This window comes from Anser anser (genome assembly GCF_964211835.1).
Source record: "Anser anser genome assembly, chromosome: Z".
Taxonomy (NCBI): Eukaryota; Metazoa; Chordata; class Aves; order Anseriformes; family Anatidae; genus Anser; species Anser anser.
The window spans coordinates 86,544,893-86,559,617 of NC_139723.1; the positions used below are offsets into that span (position 1 = coordinate 86,544,893).

The 14,725-nt window shown below is 44.9% G+C and overlaps 1 protein-coding gene across 13 annotated transcripts in view; it reads left to right on the forward strand.

Annotated features, from left to right (window-relative positions):
* The window catches only part of LOC310890199 (netrin receptor DCC-like), a 418,983-nt gene that overhangs the window by 126,571 nt on the left and 277,687 nt on the right, over window positions 1-14,725 (forward strand). For all 13 annotated transcript variants that reach the window (XM_083818911.1, XM_083818905.1, XM_083818910.1 and 10 more), the window contains one exon: window positions 11,885-12,205. In XM_083818911.1, coding sequence (XP_083675037.1) covers window positions 11,885-12,205 — 321 coding nt within the window. The remainder of the gene's footprint in view (window positions 1-11,884; window positions 12,206-14,725) is intronic.

The window sequence follows — 14,725 nt, forward strand, 5'->3', positions numbered from 1 at the left end:
CGCAAGAGGATGTGTCAAAATAAGCTTTGTTCTAGTTTGCCATCTCATTTATGGTTGCTTATCCTGCTTCTGCTGGCTGCTTTTGTTTGACTTGAAACTCTGGAGAAAAAAAATCCAGCAAGATAAATCAATACTGAAAGTATTTTAGTAACTAGTGTGTTTTTATATCTTGCATGAGAGCTGAAATCGTCAGTACGGTGCAATACAGAAAAGACCAGAGTGATGAGAAAAGCAGGAGACGCATCCAAATTGAATGTACGCTTAGCTTTTTTAACGTCTGACTTCACAAAAGAGAAAGTAGTGAATTGATTTTTAGCCCCAATCAAGTTTTTTTTTTCCCCTGAAAACCATGGTTAGAATAAAGAGAAGGCCTAAAACCTGTAGTTTGGAGGAAGGAACACAAAGGCTGCCTGGATTAAATTCCCATCTCTTTCAGGGGGATCTTTCAGGGGGATGCGTGCTTGGGTCTCCACCCTAGATCCGGTTACAAAAAGTTGAGGCTTGGCCAAAAATCAATACTATATGACGACTGTTGCCAAAATCTTTGCAGCTGATGGAAACTCTGCCATACAATATTCTGAAAAAATACTTGTTGTTTTAATGAGATGCCCTTAGTTACTACAGCGTTGGACCTGAACTCCTAACAAGCTACGGGCCCTCTTTTTTCTCTGTGAGTAGAGGGACGGTGTTTGGTTTAGGTGTTCAAAAAGGAACCTGAGAAACAATATTCTCGTGAAGACTGGGATCTGCTTTCTTTAAAAGGAATGCAAGTAAACTGGGGAACGTAGATACTTGCTTTGTTGCACGCTGGATTTTTTTGCATAGGGATTTCTGCAGTGCTATATAACCGCATAAGCTTGATTCTTTTTAAAAATAACATTATCTACAATTTACATTTTTTTCTGGGGGGGACACGGGCAGCTCTCCCAGGGAGGGAGGTGATGGACGTGATCCCTGGCTCCTTGCTCAGGCTCACCAAGCGGTGTCTCAATGTTTTGAGTTATTGCATCGGCAAGCGATGGCTGAGCTCTGCTTTTGGGGCAGGAAGGGGATGGCTCGTGCCCCGAGCTCAACACGGGTGGCAATGAGAGACCGGGAGGGGAAAAGGTCTGCTCTGTGTCGGAGTGGGAGCTCTTGGGCTCAGGGAGCTGTGGTGTCTGGTAGTTAAATAAAATGTAGTCCAGTTGGAGTACAAATGCACTGAGAAGGGGCTGTGCTGGCTGGGTGTCTGGCACCGGATTGTGCCGCAGCGCGGCTTGAAAATGTGGCCAAGAGACCCAAAAGTGCCCCGTGGCACTTCGATAATGCTTGTGTATAACTTAAAATATAGTATTTTGGGGAAAACACAGTATAAGTGGAAGGCTTTATTATTACAGTGGTAACGTTTGTGTTTCTAAGGAAGCTTAACCTGCTATTTGTGTACAGAGCTGGGATTTTTAGGGATACTTCTGCTTAATTTAGGGATACTTCAGCTTAATAGTGTTGGAAGATCTGTTCTTAATAGATGCTTTTTTTCTGATCCGATCATTAAATTAAAAATGAGGCATGATATCTGCTGGCTTTTGAAGTGAGTACCCTTCTGACAGTAAGGGCAGAACAGTAATTGGAAATCGTTACAGGTGGTCAAGCTGAAGAGGGGGAAAAACTTCATCATACTCTTTCTAACGTGGCTGCGTCCATATTTAACCCGAAGGGGCGAGATAACTTCATGTTGTAGGGGATTTGTAGGGGATGAAAGTTACACGGACTGGCAGCCGGGGAGATTTGAGGGATGCTTGTTAATGTAAGTGGCTTCCCTTTCTTCTGATCCTTGTTCACAGAGAAACCAAAGCACCTCTATTCCATTCTTTTTTCCTAATTAATTGGCATAATTGGTTGAAATGGGCCATTTGGGAGCAAAAACCCCTTTAGCACCTCACTGAATTATCAAATGCTGTTTATCTATGTGAGTGTCAGCAATTTGAATTAAAATCCTTGCTCCTAACCTTTGCTTTTTTTTACAGCAAGTGACTTCATTCACATGCTCCTATTATAGTACCCCAAGTTTGTGTATTTTGTCTCTCAATTTCCTTTTTACAGGAAGCGAAGGACCTTCAGTGCTGCGTACTTTTATTTCTGTATAGCAGCTGAGGAATATGGGGAGCTGAGTCTCCAAAGGCTGTGCCAGTTGGCCTTTGAGAAAGCTGTTGCAGAATTTACAGAACAAGGGAAAACAATTACAGCACTTAAAATCCTCGTCTTTAACAAATATAAAGAAATATTTTGCATTGCTACTATTTCCAGAAACCTTCTTTCTGCTCAACATGTGGTTTACAGACTAAGGTGTACCCTAAAGAGCTTTTTTTTCCTGAAATTTTGTGAATTGAACCTTTGGCTTGATTTTTTTCAAGTTTCCTAGCAGTTTTCTTTCCGTAGAACCTCAAACAGAAACGGGACACAGACGTGGCTACAGCATAAATCTGAGCCCCTATCTAAGGGATGCAAATGTTTTTGGTAGGTGACTTATTTTGAAGCGCTTGCAATCAGAAGGCATTTAGCTGCAGGGGTGGCTAAGAGCAGGCACGGCCTTGGCAGAAGTCCCCAAAGCCACTGCCCCATCTGCATGGCATTATCCACATGAGTAGGTTTTCTTCGTCGAAATCAGCGGAACCGTATGGCAATATTCAGAGCCGAAATTGTTTCCGATGGGTTCCCGTGTAGTTACAACTCCGCGCTTGCGATCTTAGTCATTGCAATTTGGAAACTCGTTCAAGTGAGTAATATCGTGTTGGACTGCGCCTTCTGTTTTCCCTCGGAACTGGCAAACTTCTTCAGACAGCTTTATTATGAGAACTTGGAGGGTTTGGAGGAGGACATCAGGGTGTGTGCTTTATGTGGAGCAAGTAAATCCAAAAAAAGTTGACCAGGAGTTGCTGGTATTGTGCGGCGTTTTAGTTACAGGTGGTTAAATTTTGTGCTCTGACTTCTAAGCCTTTTTAGTCTCAAGACTATTTAGCATTTGAGCTTCTCATATAGCAGTTCTGCTATCGATGTATTCCTTATCCCCTTCCCAGTCTCATGTGAGAAGCAATTTCTTGGTCTTCTCTGGCAGACTGCATGGCGCAGATGAGTTCTGCTGTGTCGTGTTCAGCAAACAGAAATTGCTGAGCTAATTCCTTTTTTCCTCCTCGTTAGGAAATTCTCATTTAATTGGTATTTGGTGGCAGGTAGAGAATGAGGCTTGGGCTTTGAAGATAGAAACGTTTTTTGTTGACACCTCTGCTTGAAGGACAGGTGTGATGAGAAATCCTGCTTACCGCGCGTGGGTTGCAGAAAGCCATTTTCCCCATGAAAGCTATCCATCTTTCAAGAAAATTCGTATTGACAGCTTTGGATATTATTTGGACACGCCTCTATGATATCTTTGAAATACCATTGAAAACTAACATTTTTTTCACTGGCTCTTTCTGAATGCCTTCTGAATATTGATCTTCCACAAGAGCTGGTCCTCTCGTGTTGCGGTACTTGAGCGAAGATTTCCATCGTGTCGTGAGGTAGGCTTGAAAGTCTAGGTCCAAATACTTAGTGGATGGAAATCGACGTAATGTTACTGTCAGAGCCAAAATCTGAAAATCTGTCCTCCTGTATATTAGGCTTTGTCTTCTCCAAAGGTACCTTAAAGGAGGCTGTAGTGAGGTGGGGGTTGGTCTATTCTCCCATGTGCCTGGTGACAGGACGAGGGGGAATGGGCGAAAGTTGTGCCAGGGGAGGTTTAGGTTGGATATTAGGAAGAACTTCTTTACTGAAAGGGTTGTGAGGCATTGGAACGGGCTGCCCGGGGAAGTGGTTGAGTCACCACCCCTGGAGGTCTTTAAGAGATGTTTAGATGTTGAGCTTAGTGAGATGGTTTAGTGGAGGACTTGTTAGTGTTAGGTCAGAGGTTGGACTGGGTGATCTTGGAGGTCTCTTCCAACCCAGATGATTCTGTGATAACTCAAACTTCAGTTACGATGCTCATAAAACAAAAAGTGGTCTCCCTGTATTGCCGCAAGACAACAAGACACAAGTAAGGGTCATAGGGATATGTTTAAATTGTGCTCAGTTGGTGGAAAATCTAATGTCTTGGGTTGGTGGTATGTGACAAAATCCCAGAGGTGGGGTTTATTTTGTACCTAATGACTTTTAAAAATAATTTCGTTCAGGTTTATGTAGTTCCTAGGGTTTGGCAGTGTTGGCTTTTCTGTCTTTGGGCAGAATCACAGAGTGGTTGAGGTTGGAAGGGACCTTAAGAGGTGGTCTAGTCCAGCCCCCTCCATTCTTCTCTTACTGTGGTTGAGAGATACGGAGTTAAAAGCAAGTACAACGAGGAAGCCGTGATTTATTATGAAACAAAATGGAGTGTTTGTTTCTGCTGGAAAGGCTGATGCATTAAGGGAGCGCGAAGGGAGCGGTTTGTTATTCATTGGCAATCCCTCACTACAGCGGCCTCGATTGCTGGAGGATGTTTTATGACTCAGATTATGCTCAGATTAGGCTTTTTTATCTTAATTCTTTTGGGTTTTCCAGCAGCTGAAATGATGCATTCAGGCCACACAGTCGGCCGGCGCGGAGCGTTTTCATTGTGCGGGGAGGGAAGGGCTCTGGATCTGCGGGCGAAGTCACCATTTGTTTCTTTAACGCTCCCATCCATTATTGTAGCACCGCAGTTTGTTTCCTTAATGAGCACCGTTCTGGTTTTCCTGGAAGCCTTTTACCAAGTGAAAGTAGGGGAGTTTTAATTTCAAGGGTTGCACGAGGAGCTGTCTGTTTTGTAAATGGGAGCAGGGACAGTGGTATAACGAAGATATTGTATGCGCGGCAATGGGAGGAGGGCACGACTGGCCCCCTGTCACCTCTCCTGGGTGCTGGCTTGTTTTTCTGGGTGCTGGCTTGTTTTATGTCTAGGCAGCCCTGGATATAAGGTGCAGGGTGTAAGGTGCACCCATGCTCTCCAAACCTGGGGACTGGCCCCAAAGGTGTGCCCCGGGACGCAGCGGTAGTGCCTGGTGTGCTGACGGCGCTCGAAGAGGCTGCAGATGATGAGAGAAGACCAGAAGCAGCCTCATGAAGTCACAGGAGGTTGCGGGAGGGTGCACGTGCGTTATTCTTGGCAGCTACAGCACGTAACGCGCCGCAGGAGATAACCTGCCCCCCGCGTTGGATGTGCCAGATCAGTCCCGCTCATCCCCCAGCACAAACACGGCCCTGGTTTCGCACAAAAACAGGGAGTACAATTTGTCTGCGTTCATTAACGTAATTGATTGCTTTCCTTGTGATTTTCTGAAGGTTTTTTGGGTTCGGATGCTGCGTTTAAATCACCCCCTCAACAGGCACCGTTGATGCGTTTGTGTCTATTCTGCTGTCCTGATAAGTCTGGCGGCCGCTTTTCACCTTCCCGATGCACGTTACCGAGATTGATTGAAGCTCTGCGCTCGTCCCATCCAAAATACTGTGTAATTAATGTTTCATTATGCTAATACATGCAAATTCGGTAGCGTGTGCGTTTGATGGGGAGGGGAGAGAACAAAAAAGGATTAGAGAGTTCACTCTAAAGTACAAATTAATTTATTGCATTACTAAATGGCCTCCGAGGAAGGAGGGATGCATTTAAGAAACGAACAAATACGCAAACAAAAAGCCCCCTGTCTAAATGTTTTGTCTTCCCAAGAAGTGGCTTTTTTTCCCCGAGCGCTGCCACGTGTGCTGAAGCACCGGGGTTTGTGCTGGAGGCTGCTCTGAGATGGTTTTAAATTTAGCACTGTTCCCATTCGTGGATTCTGTTTCCATGTTTTTGTCCCTGTTGCTCGGTCCTTTTTTTTGAGATGTATTTAGAGAGGAAAAAAAAAATCAAGCTATAGAAAGACTGGCTTTGTTTTTGCTCCTTCTATCTCTAGCTCAGAGTTCTTCCAAGGGATTTCCTTTTCCAGCAGCTGATTTGCTCTCTTGACGTTTTAGCTCGGTATCTGGTTGTTCTTTTCACCCTCCTTTATTCCTCCTCACCTGATTTCTTTTTCCCCTTAATGTGCATTTTGTGTCCTTGCTCTCTCCAGCTATTGCCCTGCCCTTTCATCTGAGCACGAGCATCTCTTCTGCTGGCTCGTGTCCCTTTGGCAGTCTGACTCTTTCCACAAAGGCTGGTAAAAGCCTGCATCTGGCCAGAGCTGTGGGCCTTTCCTTGTTTGTATTCCACTCAACTCTCCCCTTTTAGCCCCTTTCTGCCTGGCTTGGATTCAGTACTGGATTGATTTTATTTTTCCCCTCTTTTTTTTCTGCCCTGCGTCTTGACTCTTCCTCCGCCGCTGCCTGGGGAGTTTCCTATGCCAGCTCTCGCTGATGCTCAGGTTCCTCGCTGCTCTGCCCCATCCCATCATCCCCCCTGTATCCTTTAATCCCTTCCGTGGTTTTAATCCCCTCTATATTCTTTAATTAGGTGATTTAATCCGGTTTTGTTTCATTTTAGTGGAAACCAGCTAGGCACTGGTGCTCCAGCACACTGGGGAAACGAACCTCCTGGAGACCTGTCTCCGCTGGAGTCCTCCACTGGAATCCCATAATTAAATGGGATTGTTCAAATTAGCTTCCGAGTTGGTAGTGATGCTTTTCGGCACCCTAAAATGCTGCTCTACTCCCGGACTTCGTGTTGTCTCCTTCCTTAATCTTAAAGTTTATTAAATGTAGGATCATTAAAATGGAAAGCAGTGCTGTGCACCCATCCAGCTGTCTGCAGGTGTAGTGCCACATCTTTTCTAGCTCCTTCTCTTTCCTCTCTGGAGCTCTTCTGTGCAAATTGGCGTGTGTAGGTAGCATTTATTTTGGGGAGAAGGAAGAAAACCCGGCAAATAACACGATTGTCTGATCGCGTAATTAAAGCATTTGAAACAAAACCATGGAGGAAAAAATTGCCCTGGCAAGTCAGACAGTGCAATTAACAGTTCGTCGGTCTTCTCCGGATGCTCAAAATAAAAATCCAATCCACCCCCCCAGTGCTGGAAGAAAACGCAGGGCTTTGCTCAGGTTTCCTACAGGCAGTGAGATCTTTTTATGGCGAGGCCGTAGGGTCCAGGTAGGAGCTCCTCCACGTGCATCTGCGTGCCTCGTGGCTCGAAATGAGCCCTGCTCCTGCAGGTGAAGCCTTATTTTCAGCCAGAATACAGAAATAAGTGGTTGATGCCAACATCTTTCTTTAAGGCAGATTCTTTTTTTATCCTGCTGTGGAAGAATACTGAAGGCAACTGAGATCGTATTGTCTCTTACAGTTAGAGTAACGCGATTTATTATTTTTGAGATCGGGTTTTCAGTCTCTTCAGCAAAGTAGGTGGCTGCAAGTTCTGCGCTGAGTAGGAGTTTGCACAGTTGGCTGGCTTGTCTGATTTTTTGCAAGGAAGGAAAAAAAAAAAGCTGTCAGATTATTGTAGAATGAATCTCTTCATTACGAAGCCTCTCCAAAAAGATAACTTCCTTTCCTGTGGGTTATCGTACTCAGCTCTAGAGTCGGTCAGATCAGGAGGGTTTTGGCATTTTATCTTTTATCTTCAGGTGAAAAAAAAGACTTGATAGCTATTCTGTGTGAGTGATGCTGGGTTTGGGGAAGGGAAACCTCGCGTTGGCCACTCTTCTGGTGGGGTGAGTGCCTTTCTAGGGGGCAGGTAAATTAAGGCTGGACAGTACGTGCATGGGGAGGAAGCCTGTAAACAACTTCTGCTTGAAGAAATGGCATCTCAAGAGAGAAGCTCATCAGCCAAGAGTTGCTTGCGCTGTTCTGAGGCAGGCTGGAGGGGAACAGCTTGCCTTCATCCCCTTCACCCAGCGCCGGGGACCCAGCTCTGCCTCGTCCCCAGGCTGCCCCGGAGGGAGTCTTACCGCGTGCACGAGCCAATTGAGCCAACTGTGGGTGTGCAACAGCACCTACTCAGCTTCAGATAGCCTAGATAATGTTTCTTCTGCCAAAACTAGTATATAAGGTCAGGCATCTATCAGAAGACATGATCTCTTCTTCTTCATCCCGTCTTCCAAGTAGTTGCGCTCTTGTCTTTTATGGCTGTGAGGAGTCTGACCCCCCAACTAGTGGGGTAAGGTGGTGTAGAGGCGTTGCCCGTAGTGATAGCTCGCTTAAATCCGTATTTTTAATCCAACTAAAGCTTTTGAGTGAAAATGGAACAGCCAGGTAAGTATCCCTAATGATTCAACACATTTGGAGGAGTTAGAGTTGTGGTTATAAGCGCTTTTATTTGGTGCGGCCCCAAATCCTGTGGTGGCACCATTTAAAAATCAAATGTTGTGGAACGTTGGCAGTCATGCGTACATGCACTTCTATAGAGAACTGGATGTTTGTATGAAAATTGAACCGTGCTTCCATGTACTACACGCTCTTGCACTGTAAATTCCTTGCGGCGACGTTTGATTTCCCCGTCCGAACGCCAAACGCAGGCACGAGGCTCGGTTTCCAAAACTTCTCGGAGCTGAGATGAACTATTCAGCACCACGGTAGGCACATCCTAAGTCATAATAAAAGCATTAAAACAGGAGTTCTTTAAATATATATATTAAGCATCATATTAGTGTATTTAGCGCAAACAGAATTGACAGTTTTATGCTGTATTGTGTTACCTAAGCATGTAAATACACGCTTATTAGCCTGACCATTAAGCTAATTTCATGCGGATTTAAAAAATACTCTGAGAAAATGTATACTGGGTGTACATAATGTATATTGTATAAATGTATACTGGGTGTACATAAATACACTTCAGTGTAATGGACTTATTTCAGCTGCTGACTCTGAGTTGGGCTGGGGGGTATGGCTGCGTTCACCCATCTCAAATGGTCCGTGCTCCAAAGTCTTATTTCTTAATGTTTATTTGGAAAAAAAAAAAAAAGACGAAAGCTCCGGGGGTGGCCTGGTCAAATGCTTTCGCAGCTGCGACATCTCTTCCCTCTCCGTAATGGAAGCAAGCGATGCAGAACATGAAGGGGGGGGAAAAAACCCACCCTGGAAGATTACATTTCACAGAGGCGGAACGGCAAAGCGGAGGATTCAAAGGCAGGGAGTGATTAAGAAGCGCATCAGACCCCATCTTTTAAATGTTAATTTCATCCGTGGCCTGGAGAAGGATAACCTCGCCGTCGCTGTGATGTTACCTGTCAGGGTGAGAAGCCCATTAGTTTCGTTCCCGTATCACAAAGCAGGTCATCGCATAGGGTAATATCTTGATAGCTGAAGCGGCGAGGGGCTGAGGATGGGGGCGTTATCTTCAAGTTTTCTCCTTTTTTTTTGGGCTCAAGGACACGCGGGCTATTGCCAAGGGCTCTCTCCTTGACCCTCGGAGCTTCGGATCTCCAAGCAATGCTGCAGGCCGGTTTGACGTGGATGTGCCTGGAGCAGCCGACACAGCCGCTTTGTGCAGGAGGTTGTTTCATCTTTTCAGGGCTTCCACTGAAGTCTGTAGTTAAGCCGTCGATGTCATAAATCTGTACTCATCGTTCTGTGAACGCGGAGGAAGAAGGAAGCGCTGATGTGCCCTGGGCCCGTTGGTTTCATCAGTCTCAGGCTTGCGGTGCTCTTAAATTTCCTACAAATGTGTTTTCTTCAAATATGTGAGTGCTGGAGCTCAAACAACAGCTGTGAGCATGCATGTAAAAGGCGAATGCATCTACAACACCAGATAAAGCAGTTATAAGAGCACTGCCCTCCGTTGTTCTGACTTTTTGAAGTCTTTCGGAGACAAAGAGCTTGGCAGCAAGTCCCAGGGACGGTGAAGTGTCCCAGGGCAGGCTGCAGGTAGAGGCAGAGACTCGCTCCCACGGAGACCAAAACTTGGAAATGGGGAAAATGAGAATGTGTCGCAGCAAGTTTTGTGGCAGCTCTTCATCTCCTATTTCTCCTGCCTGGCTGCTTGTCTTCTTCCCTCCTTGCCTTCTGTTTCAGCTGAGCTATTGCGATAAGGATTAAATTGTAGGTTTAGCATCTCTGTTTGAAAACAAGTCCACTGCCCTGCTTAGGAAAGAGGTTAGTAGCTTATAGCAGCCGCTCTTTCAGCATGAACTGAAACCCTGGAGCTGCTGGGGCAGGTAAGCCTTACCCAGGAGAAAAGGGACCCGGGGTCCACTGCACCTGGGCTTTCTCTGGGCTAATACTTCAAAAATACTTGAAATACGCAAATAGGTAGTAGGGGAATCTTCGACTGCTATTCCGCCTTTCTATTTCAGCACCTCAAGACTGCAAAAACGTGGCCATTATGTTCTCATCCTGCCTAGATTTCCAAGTAGTTGGTTCTGAAAATATACGGTCATTTTCTCCCATTTTTTAAGATGTCACAGTTGCTTCTCTCTCTAGGAATAATATTTCCAAGAATATTTGAATTTTCCTCGCGCTCAGAAAGCTTTCCAGGTCATTCAGGCTGTTACTTCCCTTGTAGTAAAGCAATTTGGGCTAAATATGCCTTTTGCAAAGGATGTGAATAGCTGAAATTGCAACTGAACTGCAAGGGTAATTGTATGAAAAGAAAGTTAATCTTTGTTTAACTTCAGTATTTGCTGCACTGGAAGCTGTCATAACCCCATTTCTTCCGCAGAAGTGGATTATTTACTTGTGATAATAGCTACATAACATCATTAACACGCTGTCATAAACAGCTGTGTTAAACTGTATTATGTGTTGGTGACATAAATAAAATGCCCAACGAGGAGCCGTGATTTACAAACGGGACTTGGTTGTCTTTGGGAGAACGGGCAGGAACGTGTTCTTAAAAACTACACTTTTGTGCATTGCAGACATATCTATATACAGGTTTTTAACGGCAAAAATGCCCTGTGCTAGTGTGCAATTTTTGGGTCTAACTCTGTGCTTCCTCCAGAAATTGGGATCAGAGCATGAAGATGGATGACAGACAAATCATATTCTGATTTGTCATCTTGCTGTTATTAGACAAGTTGTTCTAAGTTTAGGTCGTATGGTGCTATTGATATTGTGTCTGAAATGCTCTACAAGCTGAGAGCAGCTCTTGCTTTTTTGCTATATTTCATTAATTTTTGAAGGCTATCTTATTTATATACCTCAAAGGAAAACCTGATACCTGTCTACTTGAATAATTATAGATAGTGACAATATTAATTTCTATAACAATGTCAGGCAGTAGTTTATGCGTTGTTATAACTTGAACAAAAGCTTCCTAAGAATCTATAAAACCATCTTCTTGTTGCAACTAGTTTTTTTGAATCTTTTATCTGCTAAGTTTGAAAAAGGGCTGCCTTCTGTTCTGCACCGTGCCCTTTGATGCAACTGCATCCATGCGTTCTTCAGCTTGTTAATGAATTTCTACTCATCAGCAGAAGGGAATAACCTCATTGTTTTTCTTGGGTCTACCAGAAAGCAGTGGTCAGGCTACTGGGTAGGGAGGAGAGCGCTGCTCTAGCAAGGTGGGAGGAGATCCACCAGGTTAAGGCTTTGGCGCTGTTTCTGATGGATGGTCAGGTTGTACCTGGGCATGCTCTCCTCTCAGTTCTTCAAGAGAAAGGTCTTCAAGAAAAAGGGCTACCACAACTTTTGTACTTGTCATGCTGAAGTGCATCTTGGTACCTGTGGCCAGAGCAACTTGTGGAGGCAAATAAATTCTCCATATAAAATTCAACAGGCGTGGTGGATTTATCTTCACCTTGGCTGTACTTGTACAGTTTTTCCCCTTTTGTCTTCATGCTTACATATAAATATTTTTTATATACAAGATCTGTTTATCTACACATACTGTGTTTGTAGTGATAAAGGTATTTTTGTCCCGAAGCAAGTTTGCGAAGAAACTGTCTTACGTTCACTACGTGCAAGTGAGTAACCCATATTTACTCCTGGCCTTCTCTGTTTTTGCTCTTTTAGGTTCCCAGATTAAGACTTTTACATCGTTGAGGTTCGTAACTGAGCCTTCTGATGCTGTCACCATGCGCGGAAGCAACGTGCTGTTGAACTGCAGGGCAGAATCTGACCGAGGAGCTCCGGTGATCAAGTGGAAGAAAGACGCGGTCTTCTTGAACCTGGCGGTAGACGAAAGGAGGCAGCAGCTGGCCAACGGATCGCTCTTGATACAAAACATAGTCCACTCCAGGCACCACAAGCCGGACGAAGGGCTCTATCAGTGCGAAGCATCTCTAGAAGGCGTTGGAGCTATCATCAGTCGGACAGCGAAGGTCATGGTAGCAGGTAAGGAGGAAACTTCCTATTTGCTACGTTCTGGATTGCAGGAAACGCTGAGGATTTGCTATTTAAAGAGTGAAAAATGTAGAGAAAAGCAATTGAAGTGGGTTTCCCCCCTCATCAAAAGAAGTAAAGGTAGATATGACGCTCCTGCAACAGGAATTTATTTCTGACAAGGTGTTATTCTTGTTTAAATATTTCTAATATTTCTTTATTGCTGCGAGTTATTTGCTGTGTATTTGTCTTCAAAACGGAGGAGTCCTCTGCAGTTGGGAATTTTTCCGATGAATTGAGGGTCACAAAAAACGCTGAGTTCCTGTAGGGTGTTGAATGCGTGGATTTTTATGGTTCAGGGACTTGGTCATAGACAGGAGCTCATTATGCAGCTCCCTGGAACTGGCAGCCTCTTTGTGTTCCCGTTAAAGCAGTCGAGCAGGTATATGGCAGAGGGAACATGAGTGCACGTTACCAGGTGTCTGAGGATGCTTCCAGCTTCTCATTGAACAAACGCCGTTGTGAAAGGCGTCTGCCTGAAGCTTTAAAAGGGGGTCTTTGCCTCTTCAGCAATCTGTAGAAGGATGCGGTGAGTCCTTAATCATCTAATCATCGGAGGAAAAAGTTTGGAAGTCCTTAGAAAAAAAGGTACAGAGAAATGCAAAATCCCTTTAGTTACTAATGCCAACGAGAACGTGATAGAGTTCAGAGAGTTTTTATTTCAGAGTTTTGTCAGTTCTAAGGGGATGCTTTCTGTTTCTGCTTTCTCCGTGCGTTTTTCGATGCTGAATATTGATTGCTTTTGACTTGAACCTGTTAAAGGATGCCCTGATTGCTGAGCAGCCGTGTACAGGTGACAATTAGCAACCCTGGAAGAAAGGATGTAAATTACTTCCTGCTGAGAAGGGATTGATATATATTTGTGGCATGTGATGTGCAGGTGAGCTATGAGCTTGTTCAAGTGCGTTGTTCGGAGGAGATGCTTGTGCTTACACTAAAGAAAAGACAACGTGTCAGGGAGAAGTGTGCATTTCTGTGGTTCTGTGTGTCCTGTCTGTACGCATCTAGTTTTTCTGTTCTGGTACATCTCGGGGATAGAAAGCAAAGCTGAAGTTTAATCCAGTTCGGTCCAGGAGCTCTGCGAAACTTTGCTATCCGGTAGTTTCCTAAACATTTATGCTGGGGAGGGAATCCAGACAGTTCTCCTCCTGGCTGGTCTCTCCAGTGTGTCCCTCATAATTTGGTGTCTGTTCCAGTCTCGAGGTCTCTTAACCTGAAGAGTGCTTTTCCTTCCTCCTAAGTCTCTCCCCCCATCTAGAAAAGACATGTTTTCTCATGATAAATGGTTAAAATGGGCAATAAGAATCTTAACTCTTCTACCTCCTTCCCACCAGTTTTACTAGTCCTCCAGGGTAGTCCAGAAGTGTGCTCTGAACTTGCCATCCTGTAGCAGCGTATGTACCCCTGTGCTGGAGTGATTCTTCTCTGAAGAGCTGGAGAGAAGAAATGGGTTATTCCACTACCTGGCTCTCCTTGGAGGGAGCCTGCAGAGCTGGGCTTTGAGAAGTAGGGCTCTCCTTGCCAATTGAGGATGTTGTCTGGCCTTGATCTGGCTGTTGGCGACCACTGCCAGAATCCCTCTAATTACTCTTTTGAAGTGAACGCGCATATGGGACTGTTCCCTGTGGTGCTGTGCCCAGCTCTCTAATTTGGAGCTCTTCACAGGAAGAGTTACGCTTTGTTTGGCAGATCCTGATCTAATCCTGATCCGATATTCCTGTGGTGATCAGTAGTTTGGAGGAAGAGGGACAGGTGGGCTTACTCTGCTCAGGACCAGTTGGGCTCAGACTGGGAGAGCTTCCAATTGGAAAGGCTGTGAAGAGACTGCACAAACGGAAACATGGGAAAATTCCTTAAGCATGTACTCTTTTTTCCCCTCTAGGGGTAATTAAGCAGTGGAATGGGTTGCCTGGGCAGGCTGCGGAGTCCCCATCTGGGGAGATGTTCAAGACCCAGTTGGACACAGCCCAGCAAGAGCCCACTGGTAGTTGTCCCTGATTTCTTCAGTGGGTTGGACTAGGCAAGCTCGTCACCTTCCAACCTCCCTGATTCTGATTTTGTTAAAAATAAATAAATAAATGAATAAAATCATAAGGTGGAATAAGGCATGGCATTTAAAATTGACGGCAAGTTCTTCAAGCAGAAACGAAGAGGTATTTTGCTCTCCGAAGGACGTGCATTCCCGAGTGAGCAGAATGTGGCTTTTTTTTGCTTTTTTTTTTTTGAGGGAGTCAACGTGCAGTGCTGGCAGAGCATCGCTGACTTAAGGCACTGGCAGATGGAAACATGACAGGAAGGGAACGGGGGTGAGAGGACGAGCGAAGGTCTCGCACTACAGTAGGCTGTGTTAATCATTGCTTGGCACAGTAAATAAGCTTCGTATTTTCAGAAAAGGCTGCTTTTACAGAGAGGGTTGGGACTAGGTCGAACTCTGAGTGTTAAAACACTTGTAAACTGGATCGTATGATGATG